A 22,066-nucleotide genomic window follows, 5' to 3' on the forward strand; every position below is an offset into this window, starting at 1 on the left:
TGTCAATTGATTTTGATTAATATGCGCGAGGGAGAGAGGCCAAGACAGCGCTCGTGTTTGAAGACGTGAGAGTGCGCGCGCGCGGCCGGGGCTCTCTCTCTCTCTGCTCGTTATGCGCCCTGTCAGGCGCAGCAGTCATTCTAGTCTACATCGATCAAAAAAGGCTTTCGCGGGACAAACATTTGCGTTGGCGACCGCCAAAAAGCAGACGATCGCACGGGTTTTAGAGGATTAAATACAACCTGAAACTAAAAAACAGACCCGGCCTCTATTTGAGACCGGCCTTTATTTACCCAAACCTGCAGCCACACCAGGCGTAAAAGAGACGGCGTCTATTTGGGACTCGGCTATTATTTAAAGTTTTACGGTATAAAATTTTTAAAATATATACATAAAAAAAACAATATTCGAATAGTAACTTAAGCATTCGAATAGTATTGATTTTTTTAATATTCGAATTATATTCGAATTTCGGAATTCGTTCCAACAGCCCTAATCTTGATGACAACTTAGAACACAAAAAGCTTGTCCTGAAGCAAGCTAAAGCTAACCACAGAATATCCATTTCCAGTGTAAATGAACTGTGCCACTTTCCTGTGAAATACATCCCTGAAATCCTCGGGAATAGTCTACTTCACTGCCCTGAAGCTTCTGAATATTAAAAGGTACAATATGTAAGAATTTTGTATCAAAAAATATCCAAAAACCACTTGCAGAGTGTTATATATTTCTTTCAATTGTGTACTTACATTATCCTAAATGTTTCCAAGAATTTGTAAATTCAGATAAATTCACAATTTTAAATAGTGCCCGACCGTCCCTTGTCGCCTGTCAATGACGTAATATCCGCTTTATCCCTGGTTTCCGCTAGTACCCCCGTTGTAACCATGGCGACAGATGTGGACAATTGCGTTACGTCTAGCGGCACGCTCACGCTGTTGTTGTTTCGTTCAAACATTATGGACCATGGCAAGCAGACTTTGGGACAAAAGGAGAAATAAAACGAGGATCAATATCGGCGTGGCGTTTTCGAGATGCCAAGAGCTCCACGTCCACTAACTTGGACTTGATAGAGACGCCACTCTTACATGCAGGGTTCTAAATTAACAATCGCCAACCCGCCAAATGCGGGTTAAAATTCATTTTGGCGGGTGTTAATAAAAACTTACTAGCCAGTTTGGCCGGTGATGCATAAGGTTCTGTTCTCGGTCATTTATCCCCCTGGCAGTACTTCCTACATTTCCCATAAACACTGTGCTGTAACCACGTAATAAACACGTAATGCTACGTGATGACGTTTCATACGCCCATTGGCTGCGCGCAGTTTGCAGTGAAACCAGCGCGAGAAATGATCATGGAAACAAACGGAGCGTACGCGTCCGTCCACCAGAAAACACAAGGAAGATGAAGAACGAGCCAGAGCAGGGAGCAGACTGAAAGAGGAGGAAGCTAGTAAAGTAGCTAAAGTAAAAAGTTAAGATTAAACTAAATGCGGCGGTGGTTGGGACAGACTTCTGGGTTTAAATTTAAATGTCGTTTAACGAGAGATAGCCTACGTTATTTTTTTTAAGTTTAAGGTTTTTGTCATTATTTCTTACAAGCTTATACATTAGGCACTAGCCTATACACAACAAGCTTACTATATATCTTAAGGTTTTCTTTTAGTTGAAAACATTAAACAATATGTGTAAACAAAATATATAAACAACAAAAGCATTTAAGCTCAGGCAGCGCAAACGTAAAAAAAAAAAAAAAAGAAAAAAAAAAAAAGAAGCAGACTGCGCAGTTATCGTACAGAACGTAGTCAGCATACTCGAGTCAGCATATGATTATCGTGTTTATATTGTTTCACGTTCATGTTGAGAAAAACAATAATATCCACATGCTCGAGTGAGAAAACGCGCTGCGCTGACACATAGGCGTTGCAGAGACGCGCGCGCGTGTGTGTGTGTGCAAAGTGAAGTAACAGCACTTTGCGTTTTCTGTTCTTAAACCTGTCTCCCTCAACGAAACTTAAAGGAAGCATATGTCAAAATCATTTTGCTACCAGAAGATATCGGGGTACAGCTGCTGACCTGCAGTCGTTAATGCAGTGATGGACCGCTGCTTCCTCAGTCGACTGCTGTTTCTTTGGATTTCATGTGATTTCTCATTGTGGTGGTGATATTATGATAATAATAATAATAATTGATTAAACGTAATTCCATTTTGTAATAGGCTATCATTTTCATCTAAGTAATTCCAAACTTCGCGAGGCAGACAACGACATTATGTGATCAAAAACACAATCCACTTGTTAAATGCTCCACCCAGTGCATTTAATTATAACTGCGAAAAAAATTGAAGAAAAAAAGTATTAGTATTAGTATTTTATTTTTTTTAATAATAATTACAGAGCGAAAATTCGAATATTCGTGCACATCCCTAATAGAGATAGATCCCAAACTTGAAATGAAATGTTTGCACTTTCTGTCTTGTATTGTACTTTATATGTGTTTTTCATGCCAACAATGTTAATAAAATTATCAAATGCATTCAGTGGCACTCATAATTTCTCTTATTTTCACCGGAAAAAATTTGGCTAGTGGAAAATGGCTGATATCTTTAGAAAGTTACCAGCCACATTGGCCGGTGATCAAAAAAGTTAATTTAGAACCCTGCTTACATGTAGTTTATTAGACAGGTGAGCAAAACGAATCAATGTTATATAGCTCAACATGTTAGAATATGATCAGTATGTTATTCTAATGTTGATCTAGCTCACTGTTAGTCTCATACAGCTAAACTAACATATAGAATAATATTATAACTTTCAACACACTCAAATGAAGTTTATAGTGTCAGGGCCTGAATTTCGTTTTGGAAAATGGGGGGGGGGGGGGGGGGTTGGAATCCCCCCTTAGATGATTCTCATGGGGGGGATTTTTTTTGTTTGAGGGGGAGAAGGGGGGGGGGGGGGGGGGGGCATGTTTTTTCAAACAAAATTATTACATTGATCTTGCCTAAATGTTTGCGCTCATTGCATTTTTACAATGGGGTAATATTAGGGGTGTAACAATATATCGTGCCACAATATATCGCAATACAAAAATGCAACAATACGTATCGTGGATATTGACAATATGTATTGTGGATAGTCTCCCCCCCCCCCCAAAAAAAAAAAAATTACTGTGTGAGAAAAATTCAAGTTTTCAGAGTTTTAGTGTAAGTACTACATTAAACTACTATATAATGTTGATTATAATGTATAATAATGCAATGTGGGAATATTTGTGGGTCCTGATTATGCCAAATATCTGATTTTACCAGTAAAAAGTAGCCGACATTATTTTAAATATATCTAGTCAGTGAAAGAGTGCAAGCATATTCGTCTAAAATAATTCAGTATTTTCAGCTTCAGAATCTTGAATATTTTTATTCTGGTGTCACCATTGTCCTTGGGTTACAAGCACCAAGTCCAAGCCTATTCATTTAAACCCACAATGTAATATAAAATTTAGCATTTTAAACAACAATACATTTTTTGTTAACCTTTTATCCTATGTCTTGGAGTATCGCAATAATATTGTATCGTGAGTTCAGTATCGTGATATGTATCGAATCGTGACATGAGGGTATCGTTAGACCCCTGGGTAATATTGTTGTTAAGAATTTACACATCACAAGGAAGCTTGATTTAAATTGTTTAATTAAATTTAAAAAAGTAGCACAAATAAATACAATAGTATAAAGATACAAATAAAGATAATTAAAGAGAAAAGTTTTTCAATGGGTCTAACACTAGTATTCATATACAGAAACTGAATAAAGTAATCAAATTGAAAATAACACTGGGTAGTATTTTAGTCCTGAATAAATTAAATAGATAGGCTATTAATCCTGATTCCTTTAACTTAAAGCTATCTTTTGTTGTTTTGACAACAAATTTAATGACAGACACATATGGCTTCCGTCACTTTAAGAGCTAGTGCACGGATCCAGTGTTCATTATACTGGCATGCGTTTTATGCTTAGGCCTATTAAAGACAAAACCGACTATGTTTAGAGTATAGCCTACTCACAAAGACCGAAATTGACAATTTTGCGTGTTAAAGCAATATAATCTGCGAAAAATAGTTACTGGCCAGCTGTTTTTGAGGCGGATTTTCTATGAATGTGCGCATAGAAAATAATCTCAGAGAGCGCGCGAGCACTGATTAGTTTAAAATCGCTTGAATGTTTAAACTGGTAAGACTTAAAAAGACTTCAGTCACGATGCACCGCTGGCCCGATTGTGCAAGTGAATATTCCGTCATGTCCCGACCTTACAGTCTACTATGGTCCCGACTCCAAAACGCGAGTGTGTGTGTATTATCGCCGCAGCGCTTGATGCCTGCCTTGCACAACACAGTATGAGAGAAGAGATAGAAGATGCGCGGCACCGCTGAACACTCACGCTGTTTGTGAAATTGCGTCTGGAAGAAGACTGATTTGATTTTATTATCTGTGTGGATTACGATTGCGGGAATTTCCCGCATTATAAATGGGAGACCTGCGGGAATGATTAGAATTATGGGCAATACCCGCACCGAAATTCGAGCCCTGGTAGTGATAGTGTAGACCAAGTGAAGCAGCGCTGCGTTATAAGGCTGAGCAATTTTATCGATTCTGCGATATAAATCGATATTTTTTCCCCAAGAAAGTATCGATTTAAGCCGCGAGTATCGACACATAAGTCCCATTCAAATCCCTGTGTTTAACTTAGCTCGTCAAGAAGCCGTTCACATATCGTGTCTTTTGCGCAGTGCGCACTCAAGTTCGTTATTTCAAATGTAGGCGCGCGGCAAGCGCGCTCATAATTGAAGCGACGCGCTCATTTTTCCCAGGCGCAGCGAGATGAAAACGCCTCAACTTTTCAGAATGCCGCAAGCGCACTGCAGTTCATGTGACAAGAACCAACCATCAGCTTCACCCTTTCCGTAACAACATTGAAAGGTCGGTCAACATGAAGGATGGGGGTGCACCCAAACACTATTGGTGTTTTTCTCTTCTCCGTAAATAAATCTTGTAACTTAGCAGAGCTACAGCAAGCGTTTTTCGGTAGTGGAAAGCTATTAGCTACTAAAACTTCTTTTTCGTTGTGGAGAGCGCAGTGCATGGTTGCTTAGCAATGACAGACGCCACAGGAAAATCGGACCGAATTTTACTATTAATAATAAAAGATAAGCTAATGTGCACTGTAAATGTCAGTAATTTATCTTTTTTGACTCATTCTTTTTATAAAAATGATTTAAAGGCTGAAATATGTGAGGTTTATCTTTTTATAAAACCTTTTTTCTCAAAACTGTATTTGCACTTTTTAACTCTGCATTGTTAAAGCTGCAGTCGGCAAGTCTGGCAGATTGAGTGGATTTAGGAAAATTTTTGAATGTTTACAACTCTCATGCCCCTCCCCCACTATCAACGGATACCCTCCCTTCGTGCTCGTCAGTGCGTGTGCACTAGATTTTCTGTGAACGCGCCCGTCTCATCAGCATCCATCAACACCATGGAGTATTTGGAGGTATGCTGTCCTGGCTAATCTACCGATAGATTGCAATTGCTAACGTCATTTATACTCTAAATGAGCTTACTTGATTTTCCGCCATCACTCTTCGTTACTGCGCGAACTTCCGCGAACTTCAGGCGTGTGCATGTGATTGTAACGTGCGCGAGGGGTGGCATGTCGTGTCGTGTGCCCGATCTGTGATTGACAGTCAGATCTCACACCCCCCTGCGCTGATTGGACCCGATGAACCGGGAGCGGTGGATTTTTGCAAAACAAATAACACGCTCCAGGTGGAGTTAGAAGCTCGGGTTTTTTTCTAAAACCACTTTATTTATGTTGTTCTATCAGATTATAGTGTCGATTTCACTGAATATGATCAAAAAAATTTTGTCGACGGCAGCTTTAATTGCAATACTGCACTTTATTTACTTTTCAAAGGCTTGTAAGCTACAGTTTGCACAGTTTCAATAAATGGAACTAATTTTCTCAACACATCTTTGATTCATTTTGTCCAGCATTTGCAAGCTGTAGAGACTCTGTCCAGTCAGATATATATTGTGTAAATGATGTTTTTAGTTTTCAGTTCAATTAATTCAATCCAAGTAAATTGAACACTCACAAGATGTCACCAAAATCACTCTGTCCCCTTTAAATCTTTTAGAAAATGATGCAAGTGTATCGAATTATATCGAATCGTTGGCTGAATATCGTGATATATATATCGTATCGTGAGCTGAATATCGTGTATCACATCGTATCGTGAGATTAGTGTATCGCTACAGCCCTACTGCGTAACCTCACAAGTTTAATTTGTCAAATAAATTGACCTGTGAGTAGTAATCCAGCACTTGTGAGTAGAATTAAATGTCCTTATTCCTTTATATCCGCGGGACTCGTGTGTGTGTGCTGATATCTGTCTCTTATTAGGAATCAGGCCCTGCTTCACACCACACTCATGTTAAAAACATCAATGTATTCACTCATCCATAAACATTATTAGATCCATCGGCATGACAGCAAGTTCCATGATTCCGCTTATTCACTGCGTCATAAATATACGCCTTTGTTATTGTAAGATGTTAGCGACCCCTAGCGGTGAAAAAAACAAACATATTGTAGCTTGTAGCTAATTGTGTAATATATATTTTTGTTTGTTGAAGATTAATAATTGAGGCAACAAAGCCAGAGACCATTTTGATCCAGCTCAAATCACAAAAAAAAAAAAAAAAAAAAAAAAATACAAATCCTATAAATACTTCAAGTTAATGCTACTAAAATATTCACAATTTTCAACATCAAAGCTACTCAAAATAAAAAAGGGATACATGCATGCAAATGCGATAAAACAACCTAGACACTGAATATATTGGAATTGTTTAAAGTTTAGAGTAACAAAGTCCTCCTTGAAAATCTTTACATAATTACTACATTTTCTGATTTAAACAGCAAAATTGGCATGTCAATTTAAAAATAGTCCAACTTCTCAGAATCAGAATGCTTTTGCTGTCATCATTGTACAACAAAATTAAAGTGCAAATCTCAAGGTGCTTTGGGAGAGACATTATTTACATATATTATAGATGTATGCGAAATAGTAAACATCAGTAAATATTACACTTAGTAAGTGCTGCCACTAACGACTAATTTTCTAACGACTAATCTTTCGACTAATTTTTCGATTAGTCGACTAATCTAAACGACTAATTAAAAAAAAAATCAAGTGTTTATTTCGTTGTGTCCATTTTATTTTGAACTCAACTGAAGGACCAAAACATAAAATGTCACCTGTTCAAAAACATTATGTATTAACAATCTAAGCATTAAGTATCTGCATTTCCATTAGGCTATACCCATATTAGTCAGAGTCCTAATCTAATCCTCTAATAACAAACATGTATGTATTACTTAAATTAGCTCTTTGTTCTGCCTTAAAAAATGTACAGTAAGCTAATAATGATTAATTTATGTACATTTCTGAAAAGCATAACTGATAACATCACTCTGAATAGTAAAATAGATGCAATGCATTTTCTGTGAAAAGCGCTATACAAATAAATTGGAATTGAATTGAAAGAGTCTGGACTAGCCCACTATGAGTCGTGCTGAAAGCAGGCAGGCACGCAGTTATGTAGCTCGCGTTTACACTTGCGTGCATGGCGGGCCGTGCCGCGGTTCGCGTGAATGTGAAAGCAACACGGACTTGGGAGCGCTTGTTCAGGAAGTTAAGTAACCTGCCCATGCGTTTTAGCTGATTATGATGCATTTAGTTAAATAAAACACATGTAAGGGATGATAGTGTTGATGATTTACCTTGGATACGCGAGAGTTGAGTCTGCAGTGTATTCGCGCATTGCGCGTGCAATCAGGGCAACACATTTGGAAATCCACTGTCTCCTCAAAAGAGTCCGTTTGAAAAACACAATATATTGACCCGCGTTCTGTTTTCTATCATGCGCCGTGCACGTTTGCGATGGCATAAGATGCACGCAAACTCACCAGGGTTCGATAGAATTGAGTGTGAAACCAGACCAACGCTGCGGGGGGCGCCGGGAACAATCGCGCTCGGACCGCAGCAAACGAGCCCACTGTGAAAGCTCCGTCACCTGCCTCCGCAATTTTTCATATCAAAGCAGTGAAGGCGGGCGGGAACGTGAAGGAAAATGATAGCAGATAAACCAGCAGGGCGCGCACGGCGCACAGACTGGTGTGTGGAGGTGAATTACAGTGAGCCGTTTGTGACGGGAGACCAAAAATAAATAGCGGTCAATAGTAAAACGACACATCGACTAAAAAAATTGCCGTCGACTAATTTGCATGGTCGATTACGTCGACTAAGTCGACTAATCGCGGCAGCACTACACTTAGTCCAGTCAAGTCACAGAGTCAATTGCAAAATGTGTTTTAAAAACACATTTTGAGACCCCTGGATTCTGTTGTGCTCTATCTTATTTAAAGGACCCGCTTAAGAAACTCATCTAATCACGGTCAAAATTTTTATATTTAAATAGACAAAAGCATGCATTTCCCTCAGGCATTTGAGAGATCAAGACTAGTGGTCAACCAATATATCGACTTTTCTGTCCCTCCATTGACCGTCTACGCAACTACTACCGTACTTTGACGCTTCAAAAATATTATTAAATAATATTCATGTCATTTTCACTTTGTGCTGTATGTAAAATTAGTGTTACCTTGTCTTTATTTGAAGAACCCTGTTGGTTACAGTGTTTACTTCCTTTCTAAATCATATTTTTTAAACAATTTCTTTATTTGGGAAAAATACTGTAATAGATCACAGAATCAAGAAGTTGCCATCTAACATGTATGAGTTATTTTAATTCATTTTCAAATAATTTATTTCTAATTGATTAAATATTAAGTAAAATAAATAAATATAAATCATATATATATTTTGGCTTTATCTCGGCCACCCTGCTCTCTAATATATCGGCATCGGCCATCAAAAAAACAATATTGGTCAACCACTAATCAAGACGGCACATCACACAAGTTTATAGAAGTGAATCCTTCTGGTAGAACGATAATTAGGTCTCAGTTTACACAGATTCTTTGAGTGCTCAAACTTCAAGCTGTAAAGTACAGCAAGTACTGGTCTTCCTCAGAGCGAAGATAATGACAGCTCCTTTAAACTCTGCACTGCCGTCTGATAAGGATGATATGTAAACAAAAGTTAAATGTTGGCAATTAACGTGAGGTGCTGTCAGCAGACAGAATCAAGCCCCTCGGGGTATAAGACAGAAACACTCGCACACTGTCCTCCTTTCCCATCAAACAAGCCTAGACATCTGAGCAAGAAGGCCTGAGGCCATCCTTAAAAATATTCTTGTTTGCCGTAACCCGACCGACCCTGTCAATTTAGGACCGACCCAATTTTTTATTTTTTTTCCCTTTTAGTCCGACCGACTTGCCGGTTGTAAACTTGCATTAAGACCGACCGATTTTTTTTTTACTCTTCAAACAACTAATACAAATGCAATAAAATATCAATTATATTATAGCAAGTAGGCCTATTGTGAATATAAATTGCATATGCATAGGCTACGTTCTTTCTTTTAAATAAAAACCCGTGGCGTCATCTATGATGATTATGTTACACCATTGCAGTAACGTGCGGTGAAGTCTTGTCATGGGTAGGCTGTGACCTATCAATGTGGCATATTCACAGGGGCGTAATTTGCCGCTGCGATCGGTGGCGCGGTTACAGTGTATATCTCGTGGCTAACGCGCAGTCTTCACATGCACGCGCGGAGACTTTTTGTTCGTTTCGGTGAAATCACAAAACAAAAATGTACACAAACGTGTCCCTGCTTAATATAATACAACCACTGATGAACATATTCGGTTTTGATAAAAAAAAAAAAAAAAACTATACGAGTGCGGATTAGAACCCCGAACCTCTGACATGCTCGGCAAAAGTTCTACCACTGGACCATTAAAGGACTCACGTCAAATATATTTATTCACGGGATTCATTCATTTATACACACATACGCGCACACACATACACCTGTCCCATCCACTTTTTAAAACAAAGTTAAGCCACTGTATATTCATTCAGGTAATTTAGCAACCCAAGTTAATATCAGGCATCATCACATCGCTGCCTGCATACAGAGCAAAGTCAGAATCGCGGATTGAGTGAGAGCGAGTGGATCACGTGATATGAAGCAGTCTCGGTCTCTGCCTCAATGTTGATAATTCGAAACAGCATGAGAACTGACTGCGCATGCGCAAACCTCCGTAAACTACGTTCTATGGACCAAAGAGGCACTGCGAACCTCTGCCTCAATGACCATGGCCTTGAAGTATTCCTGATTATTTTTGTTACAAAAATTAATATTTGGAATAAAATAAATGCAATTAATAATGTGGTGAATTAAAAGCTCTTGGGATTAATAAATGTAATGTCAGCATTTCCTTTGGTGAGGCACTGCCTACCCTGCCTACCCTGACCGCACGTCCCTGCACCATTGGTTTACGCATGTCACATGGTCTGTGCGTTCGCTTCGTTTCATTCACGGTCAATGGTTCGTGCTCGGTGATGATGGCTGCGGCGCGGCTGCTTGTGAAATACGTCTGTATGAGCCTACATTTAGGCGCTCATTATTCGAAATTCTTAATGGTCAAATAGGGAATAGATGTTAACGGCCTTTTCTCGGAGCGCGTCCAGCTCGTCACGATATGGCCGCCGCGAACGCGCGTCACACAGCAACGGCAGGCTCTGACAAACACACATAAGTATGGGAGCCAAACACACCGAAAGTGGGACGAAACGGCGCGGTGTTACAGAGTTCGCGCAGCGCGGACATGTAATCTGTGCGGCTCAATGGACCGAGCCGCGCGAGTCACGACATACTCGACAACGCAGGGAGAAGTGTTTGCTTGCGCGACCTAATCTCACCAGCGCCGCGCTGACCAATAAAACAGCACATCCCATACCGAAATGTACTAAATTACACTAAAGAAAATCGACCATTCCATAATATGTCAGGACTACTTAATATAGTTTCTACAATGCGCCTAGCCATTTGACCTCACTGATTTCCGTTAATAATAGCAGATGTTTATGGGTCCAATTTAAACGAATAGTGCCAAATGCGCTGTTTTATTGGTCGGCGCGGCGCTGGTGAGATTAGTCATTTTAATTTATTTGTTTCCCTCTGAAAATCCAGTCTTTTTCCCCAAATGAATGCAGCTGGAATTAATGCAATAAACATGTTTTTTGACAAAGATTTCAAATTGTTTGTTGTCTATAACCTGAATGAGGTTATAGAATGAGAATTCTATGAGAATGAGATTCGCAATGGTGCGCCCAAAGGCATGGGTTGAAGACACAGTCAGTGGCGTCACGATATGCAAATTTGTTTAAATTCATACCGACGTAATCACCATGACCAAAATTGTCCTTTTTTTTTTCATTGAATTTTGAAAAAAAAATATATAGACCTACCTACCGACCCTTTTTTTTTTTTTTTTTGCTGTTACTGCAAACCAAAATATTTTTAAGGATGGCCTGAGGCAAAACGTAGCACAAAAGCGAGGTTTGGTAATGTGTTTCTTCAACTATGGGCACTTTTGGCCCTGTAGATACACAAAATTTGTCCAATAAAGTCCAACAGTTTTCTTCACACATCACATGTCTCTTCAACTCAAGCATGCTCTTCACTGACACAGTTATGTCCTTAATAAACATGAACACAAACTTTTCACAAACGCAAAACGGTTAATTTTGACAAATTATGGAACTGAGAGAGAGTTGTCACAATAATGAAGGCATGGGAAAAAGTTCCCAAGATCTTTATAAAGTGACTGTAATAATAACAAAGAACATCTTAACATTAAAGCTTGAAAAGTTCTAGAACTTTAATAAAGCTGCAATGTTTCAGACTCAGCATAAAATTGCTCGCAAAGTTGAAATACCACAGACCAAATGAGATTGTGTCATAAACAACTATCTCCTCCGTAAGCCTCCCAATAACTCACAGACCAACAAAGCGTACAAAATGAAAGCAATCTTCTATTCCTCCCATCGCTTTGAACTCATTGCTATTGCCATAAAGTTGCAGTGACAACGAAAGTCAGACTTTTATAACAAGGATTGGTTGGGTTGGTAAAAGGATGTGATATTTTCATATTCATGATGAAATGCTTTAATTCATTGGCTTGTTCAGCCACCTTTTCTTTGTTTGGAAAGAGCAAATTTGTCTGATTAGCCTTTTAGGTGCCCTGAAATGATAAAGCATCATACTAATAACACAATAACACCAATAAATCTAGATAAAAGTAATAAATAAATAAAATAAAATGGAGCAAACCAAGTAAAAAATAAAATTTAAAAAATGGTTAATTAAAATGAACAGGCTAAAGCTCCGGTCCAAACGCTTTCCAAACTTGACCAAAGTATTCTTGCAATATATTATTGAAAAACTGAATGATATTTTAGCCCGTGTGTCAGATCTGCACGAGGGGCCCAGAGCTGTGGCTCTCAGGGACGCCACGGGTCAGTAACATCTGAGCGATACGTTCAAAAATAGATCTTCACACCACCTCATTCCAGCGGACCTCAAAGTCATTCACACAGCAGTGCCACGGTGTGGGTGTGTGTGTGTGTGTGTGTGTGTGTGTCGAGCGAGAGAGAAAAACACACCCACGCCCAATTCCCTTTAGCTAAGACACATCAAAAAGGACCTGAATGAAACCATCACCAGTGTTTAAAAGTGTCAAATCTCCCCCAGGACAAGATTAGATTAAAAAAGTTAATGTCTTTAGATATTATTTCACATAAAATGAAATGGATTATAATAAAATAGAATAAAAATAAATGAAACGGTAGAAACTCAAAATGGGTGCAGCAGTTGCTAGGGCGTGACGGTGGCAGTTTTTGTTTGGGGGGTTGTTTAAAAAATAAATAAAAATAAATTCAAATTCAAACTTTTATTGCACATGCACAGGAAAGTCATCACACAGTACAATGACATTCTTAAGGTGATGATACACAGGGCAACTTTTTGAGCAATGTTGCCGTCAACGGGCAACCAGATGAGACACAGGGCCCACGACCGATCTAAATAATCCAGATAGAAATGTATTCCCCATTTTCAATGTTGTTGTCCCAAACAACAATCGCTCGGCAAGATTGCCCAGCAACATTGCTCAAAAAGTTGCCCTGTGCATCATCACCTTTATTCTGCGAATCCTCGCAGCAACATCGGACATCAATTCAACACCCCACAACATAAATGACAAAGAGACATAAATAACTTAAATAAACTTAAAAGACTCGGGGACATTTAGAAACATCCCAATCCAGGAATTAGGTGAATAACATGAGAAAATCATCATCAATATAAATTATGGATATGAAACATATTTCGTCACATTATAATTCCTACTAAATGACCGCAATGAAATCTTGTGACAATGGCAAACATAAATTTGTAATGAGCTGGAAATTATATAACCACAACATAACCATCCATAAATTCAAAAACATACAGAAGTGTTCCAATTTTATCATAAACATCCCTAAAATTTGTTAAAGTACCCCTGTAGTCAATAATTATATCCATTAAAACTCATCTTTGATCACCAAAATGACATATTTTTGCCTTTGAATAGCTTGAATGTAACAGTCTTGCCTCATTTAGTTCGGTTCTAATTAATATGCAAATGAGCCCCGCCTCCACTCACTCACTCAGCTCAGAGATTCACTCGTTGATCTGATTGGTTACAAGGTCGTTTGTGACGTCAGAAACACCAGCGATTTCAAACCGTGTTTTTGAGACTGTCTTTGATTCACTGCAGTTTTAAGGAGAAAATACGCCGCAAATGTTTTGACTTATGAATTTACACATGGTTTGTCTTAAAGCACCGCATAGACATATAAACAAGATTAAAAGCTTGATTTTCACCACAGGGGGACTTTAAGTCATCACTGTAAACACAATAAAAGAGAACAAACAGCTTGGTTTCAACTCAGATCTCATGAAGTCAATGACAGGAGACACACAAACACTTAGTGTTTCCCTGAGACCAAAAGCTCTGGGTCAGAGGAAAGGGTGTAGGAAACCAAGCCACAAAAGTGGGAAGTTCAACCTCAGAATATAAGGAAACTATAGAGTGTACAGTACAGTCATGTGACGTAAACTACTTCCTCATACCTAAATAACAAAGAGAACAATGTGTGACTGTGAAATAAGACCTGCCAACACCTGTGATATAAAAGCTAGCGTTCTTAGATCGGCTTTAATGCGATCAGGGTTCACTCACATGAGTAATTAAACTAACTCTAGTTACTCCATTGCAATTTACTCGTAGTTGCTCTAAGTCCAATATTTTTAAGGATGGCCCCAAGTACACCATGCTCTGCTCAAAGTCATAATAGTGGCGGAGCAGGACCGGGATTGCAGGAAATCTCCACGGACAACATTACTTGGAAATTAACCAGCAACCTTTGTGCTAGCGGATCAGATACCTAAACATTACAGGCTATTACCACAAATATCCTGGGATAACTGCACCTAGACCCTTTAAAATGCACACAAAACTGTCTTTTCTGAGAATAGGTTTAAGTAATAAACACTAAGATACCAAATTATCCACAATGCTTTTGCTTTAAATTAGTAAACACTACTAATGATCTTTCAAACGATGTCAGGCCTTTAACGTACATGTAACAACGTTAAAGTCGTTCAACTTGGTTAATGCATTACGTATCATGGACTAACAGCAAACAATTTTTACAGAATTTAATAATAAAGGGTAACAAATGAATAGGCAACTATTGTTAATTCATGTTGGTTCATAATACATAAACAACCTGAAATGTTACAAATGTGTCAGTATGTGTAGAAGAAATTAGCATTAACCAAGATTAATACTATAAAAGTGTTGTTCATGTAAGCATATATTATTGTTTTTGTAATTTTTTTGCAATAGGCCTATACTTTATATTGCAAAAATGTACAAAAACAATAATATATGCTAACATGAACAACACTTTAGGTTCAGATTTTATGCAGCCAAGCCTATATTCATATTTGAATGCAAATCAATATACATGTTCACCATTAGGCTGGCTATATGTCTGTAATTAATCAATGATACTAATTAGTTAAAGCTCAAGTCAAGTGTCTTTGACAGACTTCTAAAGATGACTACGACATCAAAACTAGGCTAAACGAAGCACACTGACATATATTTTTTAAATATGCTGAGCTTTCCAACTTCCTATAATGTGACAACTAGCCTAAGTAAACAAAGAGCAGCTGTCAGTCAAAACATTGATACAAAGATACATTGTGTCTCGACGGCTTTGTTGTTTTAATTGTCGAGTTTTTCCCCAGACACACACAACACCTTGACCAGTGCGATACGCAAAGGAGATTCCCTGCAGGGTAAACAGAGACACACCTCAAATACCTTTGGCCTAGAAAGCAAAGAATAAGGCTGTTATATTTTTGCTGGCTCAAAAACATCAGACACATTGCAGCCAATCAAACCGAACAATGCAAGGTACCCTGGGTCATTGTGTTTTACAAGAGATGAACAGGTAACTCCGTCTACAAGATGCTGAGATCTCAGAATGAGCTTTACACAGCGTCTACACACGTCTGGAGGAGTTCGAGAGGTTTCTCCATATCTGGGAGACAGATGCCCGAGGCTCAGAGACGGATCGCAAAAGCTTTCTGCAGTTGTTATGGAGCCGGTGAATGACCCTGGAGGACTTACGGATCAAATGTCACATGGATCACAGAGTCTTTCAGGAAAAAGCCACCATTCTCGGAGCATGACAGGTAACCGAAGCCATGTTCAAAGCCTTGGCTTCAACTCAGCAAAGACGGAGCACAATTGCGCAAACCTTTTAAACAAGCCGCAGGAGATGAACTCTGGATTTGAGATGCGACTTAATATTTGAGGGTTCAAAATAACCAAATAGCCCAATAACTGCACTGTCCAAATATGATTATCTGTGTATCCGATTGGAATCTAGCCTAATCTCAAAGATCTGTGTATCGCAGGTGTTTTGGTCTGATGTGTGTGTGTGCAACGTGGCGCTCTTTCATTTTTCTGAAAATCTTTGTAGGTTTCTATGACAATGATGTTGCGTTGGAAGGCCTACAACACGAAGGGGTTTGCAACTTCCTTACAATATGATAAATTAGAAATGTTGGCAGGCACAGCTTTATTAGGTGTGTGGAAATGGTCGACTTGCAGTGGCTGGTGAAGACAGGCTGAAACGGATTATTTTTGAGTAGGATTTCAAACCATATATGGCTTGAAATGGATTTGTCAGATTCCATGTGATTTTTTGTGTCACACTTGCTAAATACGTTCAGATTCCAATCGGATATGCACAAAAATCAGACTTGGATTGACAGTCTGAACGAGGTTTAAAGATCCACCTACCGTGTCTCCAAGGGTCCTTCGGCTCAACGGCACCAGAGACGATGTCCTCGTCTGATGGAAAGGTCACTCTCTTTGACCCTTGCTTAATCCCAACTCCCTCGTCCGGTGTTGTAGCCGAGACGGGCACGTCGTCGTCCCTACGTTCCTGCGAATGCAGTTCTATGACGGATATTTGAGAGTTGACACTAGAGGCACTTTCCTCGCGTTGGGTCTGGGCTGCTGGTTCGACCTCTAAAACCCCATTTTCATCGAGACTTAAATCGACTCCAATATCCATCTCTCCATCATCTGCTTCATCACCACCATCTCCAACAGAACAGTTGATCACTGGCGGTTCCTCAAACTTGCTTAAACTCTGTTGCAGGTCACCGGCAGAACCATTAAAGGGGTCGGCGGATACTGCAATGGATCCATTGTTTTTACTATGCGGTGCTTTGAGCTCTGTGGAACCATCATCCTTTAAATGGATGTCTTTTAACCTGGCCAGGACGGCAGCGTCCCCTTGGTCTCCATCCAACGTGTCACGGGGAAGGATCTCTGGTGATATAGTGTTGTCAGGCACATTGCACAAATCTATAGCATTGCACAGATCTACAGCTTGATCCTCGCAATTCATCTTCTCATTTCCAGGGAGCTGGAGCACGCCACTGCCTGTCGAACACTAAAAACGAAGAAGTTCCCTCAAACACCTACAATGCAGTTCAATTCCAGGGAGAAACCGTTCAAGATCTCCTTAGTGAGTGCATCACTAACTAAAAGTTCACATCATAGAAGCGCCTGTTTTTATACTTGTCTTAGTTATGCACCTAAATGCAGTCATACATCACCGTAGTCTTGATTTTTAATGGTTACATAAGGCAAATATGTCTAATTATGTGCTCCAATCAAAGTTGTAAACACCTACAACATCTTTCACATTCAAATTGAATCAGTTTTAGCCGCATTAAAAGTCTCCAATGCACTTCATGTTAACATTATAAGCAACCATTGTATTTTTAATGTCCCTGTGCACCATTAATACTGTTAATTTCCTCTCGTCGCGTTGAAGAATAAGTTAAGCACTGATAACTTAGATGCATTTACAGCAAGTATAAACAAGCCGTGGGATGATGAAGATTATGCTGATGAAGACCAGGCTTTCTCGACTGGCCTGCTGTCCTACACCAAGACGAATAAAGTACTAAAACGGACTCCTTAGGCCAATCATCTAAATGTTTAACGCTCCAGTCGTGTTTTTAAGCTGTCAAGACGAGGAATCCTGCACTGTCACTTTCCGTGTCGCAGTGAACACGAATAAACACAGGCGTCACAGTCCGGAGCGCGCGCTCATCCCCAAAAACCGCCACGAACGGACTCGTTTTCTCTGTTTAAACACTCTATTCCGGCCGCTTTGTATGAACGATGCTTTTCACATCGCCAAACCGCACAGACAAGCAGAAAAAGAGAAAAATATTGGCCCCGTTGAAGCTCCAGTCCGGACCGACTGTGTATGTGTGTCTGTTGACTGTTCGGAGATACGTCATCATCACCCCGGTTGGAAACGCAAGGGAGATTTCAGCAGCCGCACTTTCGGCGCTTCAACTTCGGCGTTTTTTATTTATTAAGGAAATGCCAGTAAAATTGCAGAGTTGCTCATGTGTTGTGTTTCGTTGACAGATTTTCGTTCGCAGCAATTGCGTTTGTAATTTATCTAGATTAGCATTTATTATAAAACACTATAAAAATCTCAACGAATCAGTTGATATCTGATCCAAACAGCTGTCACGTTGGATGGTTTACGACGCGTGTTACAGAGAAAAATGTATAACATCTAAACGTAAATATATATATAAATTTAGTAGGCTACATAGGAAAATTAAACTTGGCAAAATAAGTATTTCATATATTAAATGACGTCGAGACTATGTTAGTCTTTTGAGAAAAAAAAAAAAAACTCAGAAATTGAACGATTTTCTATGGCAATATTATCGGTGTTATATATAGTCCTTGTCTGGAAAACATATTTTATATTATATTTATGTTATATTATATTTATATTAATATATATATATATATATATATATATATATATATATATATATATATATATATATATATATATATATATATATATATATACTTGATCAATTCTGATGACTCATTCTGCACTACACTGATTTTCGTCCAATCACATGCTTGCTACAGTAAGTTTGCCCCTCCCCTAACACCACCTGCAACCATCGCAAGTGAGCACGGCTGCACGTTTAGCTAAATGTTGATAACTTTTGCAGGATTACTCTGCATGGTATTTTCTGCTAAAAAGTTGTTTCTTAGGTGACATTATGAAGTTTCTGTTGAAAATGTGAACAAAGTGAGTAACAAAGTGAGTAACTCACTTGAACTGTGAGAGATGTTATTCTCTGTGTTTGTGTTATTGCTCTGCTATATGTATGATGTTAAGCAATTGCCCCTGCTAGTGATGCTAGTACCATAGTAGATGAACAAATGGCAGCACACAACACATTTTCATAAACCTTGATATTTAGCCAGTGGCGTCATGCCCATTCAAAGTGAGGGGGCACGTGCCCCCTCAGATTTTTCCTCCCTGATAATTTTTTATTTCTTTAGTCTTGTTATAATCAGATTCAGCACGTTGTTCGTCTTCAATCCGCAGCGGCGCCGAGCAGAGCGCACGTCAGAAACAGGACAGGGTGTGTGTGTGTGTGTGTGTGTGAGTTCATCTGAGCCGCATTGGTCTGTCACTCACTGCTCGTCAATGTCAGAAAATTTGAGATGACCAATGAAATCAAAGTAGGCGGGCTTTATGTTCACAGAAGCTGAGCGCGAATTTTAGCAGTGAGACTCACTCGACGCTTCAGTGTACAGTCAAGTGCGAGATGTAAGTAGCTAAACTAAACATTTCATATTTGACAGTTTTTTTTAGTTCATAAATGTTAAACGAATGACAAAAATAATCAGGCACACGCATATAGGCCTACTTTTGTCTAATTTCGCCATTTTGAACTGAAAATAGGCCTATAACGTGACTCGTAATGTAGGCTAATAATTAGTTTACTGTCATTGTGAGGGGAAAAGCCGTTTTCATTGTTAGGCACAAGATTAATAATGAATGTGTAGGCTACATATTGAGAATTAATATAGTACAATTTGTAGCCTTAAGTAAATTAAAAAAGCTCAGCTTTAGGAGGGGAAGACAAGATCAGGAGACTGAGAGAAAAAGAAAGAGTGATGAATAAGAGGTGAGAGCAGGTATTGAAAAATAATCTACTGTCCGCTGACATGGTTTTAAGGCTATTTCTTATCCTTTTTTTTGGCCTTCAAACGTCTTGAAATGCACATATCAGAGAAATAAAAAATTTGAACCCCCTACCCACCTCAAATTTAGGACCTCTTTGATTATAAAGCCCTGTCTACGGCCCTGTATTAGGTATAAGATCAATAATGAATGTGTACTGTGAATGAATTTAATAAACTTAGTTAGGCTACCTAGCTTTCCTAGTAGCTTTCAGTAAATGAACTCGTCTGAGAAAATGATTCATAAATCAACCTATCAGTTGACCCTATGTTTACTTTCTTCACTGACAGACAAAAATGAAAAGCCTATCAGTCAAAGCTCAACTTTAGGAGGGTAAGAGACAGGGCAAGAGAAAAACAAAGAGAAAAAGTGTGATGGAGATGAGAGAAAAATAATCAGCTGCGTGACATGGTTTTAAAGCTGTTTGTATCCAGTTTTTTTGGCCTTCAAAACATCTTATAATGCACATATAAGATACACATATACTTTAACTTAGTCCTCAGATAGAGGAGGGTTGCTGCTAGCTCCGTTAAGGTATTTCTGTCCCTCCCAAACTGCATTGAAATATTATGTTTCGCAGCCAGAATTAAAAAAATTTCAGGGGGAGAAACCCCCTGACCCCTCCTAACATGATCCATATCACCCGTCAGAAAACAATTGCAACGTCTCAGATTGTGCCCCCCCAGAATTTTGGCTTGCATGACGCCCCTGTATTTAGCTATAAGATTTTCATGGTATTGCATGCTACATGTCCAAACATCATGATTCTAGTAGGCTACACGTCCAAGGTCTGCTAATTCTCATATCATTTTAGTTTTCAGGAGGAGTTTATGAAATATGAATCCTTTCTCTCGTCAGGTGATGAAAATATTTTCTCTTGTCTTTTTTTTTTTTTTTTTTTTTTTTTTTACTGTACATTGTTTTTAAATCTTTACAATACATGGAGTTTGTGTTCACTGTATTATGTATTCCCTCAGATCACCCATCTCACCACTAGAGGTCATCGACACCTCAATTCTAATTTGGATCCTGATCGAATTCTGATCTCTACAAAATAACAATACTGATGTTAAATAAACAGAATTCCAAAGTAGAAATAAGTTAATACTAAATGAGCTAATAGCTAAATGTATGTTTGTATAAATGTGTAAGTACAGGTCAAAAGTTTGGAAACTAATATTTTTAATGTCTTTGAAAAAAGTCTCTTATGCTCATCAAACCTGCATTTATTTGCTCAAAAACACAGAAAAAAAGCAATATTGTGAAATATTATAACAATTTAAAATAATCGTTTTCTATGTATTAGCCTATATACTTTAAAATGTTATTTATTCCTGTGATGCAAAGCTGAATTTCCAGCATCATTACTCCAGTCTTCAGTGTCACATGATCCTTCAGAAATCACTCTAATATGAGGATCTGATGCTCAAGAAACATTTATGATTATTAATCAATGTTGAAAACAGTTAATATTTTTGTAGAAATATTTCAGGATTCTGTGAAGCATAGAAAGTAAAAAAAAAAACAGCATTCTTTTAAAATAGACATTTTTTTGTAACATTACAAATGTCTTTACTCTAAATTTTGATCAATTTAATGCATCCTTGCTGAATAAAAGTGTTAATTTATTGTAAAAAATAAAAAAAATAAAAAAAAATCAGCATATTATAATGATTTCTGAAGGTTCATGTGACACTGAAGACTGGAGTAATAGTAAAACGAGGCCTTCATTCATATGTTAAACACACACACACACACACACACACACACACACACACACACACACACACACAAGTACAACCACACATACATACACACACACACACATACATATAGGCCAATACACACAGTGTTTATATACACACAGTAGGCTATAGTGTATACACTATATATATTTCTATACCGTATATTATATATATATATATATATATATATATACAAACACACACACACACACACACAAGCACATGTGCATATGTTAATTTAATTACATTTAATCCGAATGCACAAAATCACAAATCATAGCCTACTAGTTTGTTGTACAATTACTGCATAATGATAGTGAGTGTAATTATTAAAAGGCAGTTGCTTGGCTGTAGTCATACAAGTCACTTGTACCTTTCTAGGCCCTTGGTGGCTTGTTCCCAATCCCACACTCTAAACAATGCTGGGTTGTTTGAACCCAAATTTGGGTAAAATACGGACAAACCCAAATGTTGGGTTAAAAATGTAATTTCAAATTTTAACCCAACTTCAACTTTCACTTAACTGTACATTTTTTAATTGCATTTTTAACCCAACATTTGGGTTTGTCC

General features: G+C 38.4%; 1 protein-coding gene across 1 annotated transcript in view; it reads right to left on the minus strand.

Annotated features, from left to right (window-relative positions):
• Positions 1-17,265, minus strand: part of ppp1r37 (protein phosphatase 1, regulatory subunit 37) — a 75,352-nt gene extending 58,087 nt beyond the window's left edge. Inside the window, exon 1 of the mRNA XM_056234264.1 lies at positions 16,457-17,265. Coding sequence (XP_056090239.1) covers positions 16,457-17,072 — 616 coding nt within the window. The 5' untranslated portion in view covers positions 17,073-17,265. The remainder of the gene's footprint in view (positions 1-16,456) is intronic.
• Positions 17,266-22,066: the final 4,801 nt, after the last annotated feature.

The sequence above is a fragment of the Rhinichthys klamathensis genome, unplaced genomic scaffold (assembly GCF_029890125.1).
Source record: "Rhinichthys klamathensis goyatoka isolate OS25496 unplaced genomic scaffold, OSU_Roscu_1.1 h1tg000391l_1, whole genome shotgun sequence".
NCBI classification, from domain to species: Eukaryota; Metazoa; Chordata; class Actinopteri; order Cypriniformes; family Leuciscidae; genus Rhinichthys; species Rhinichthys klamathensis.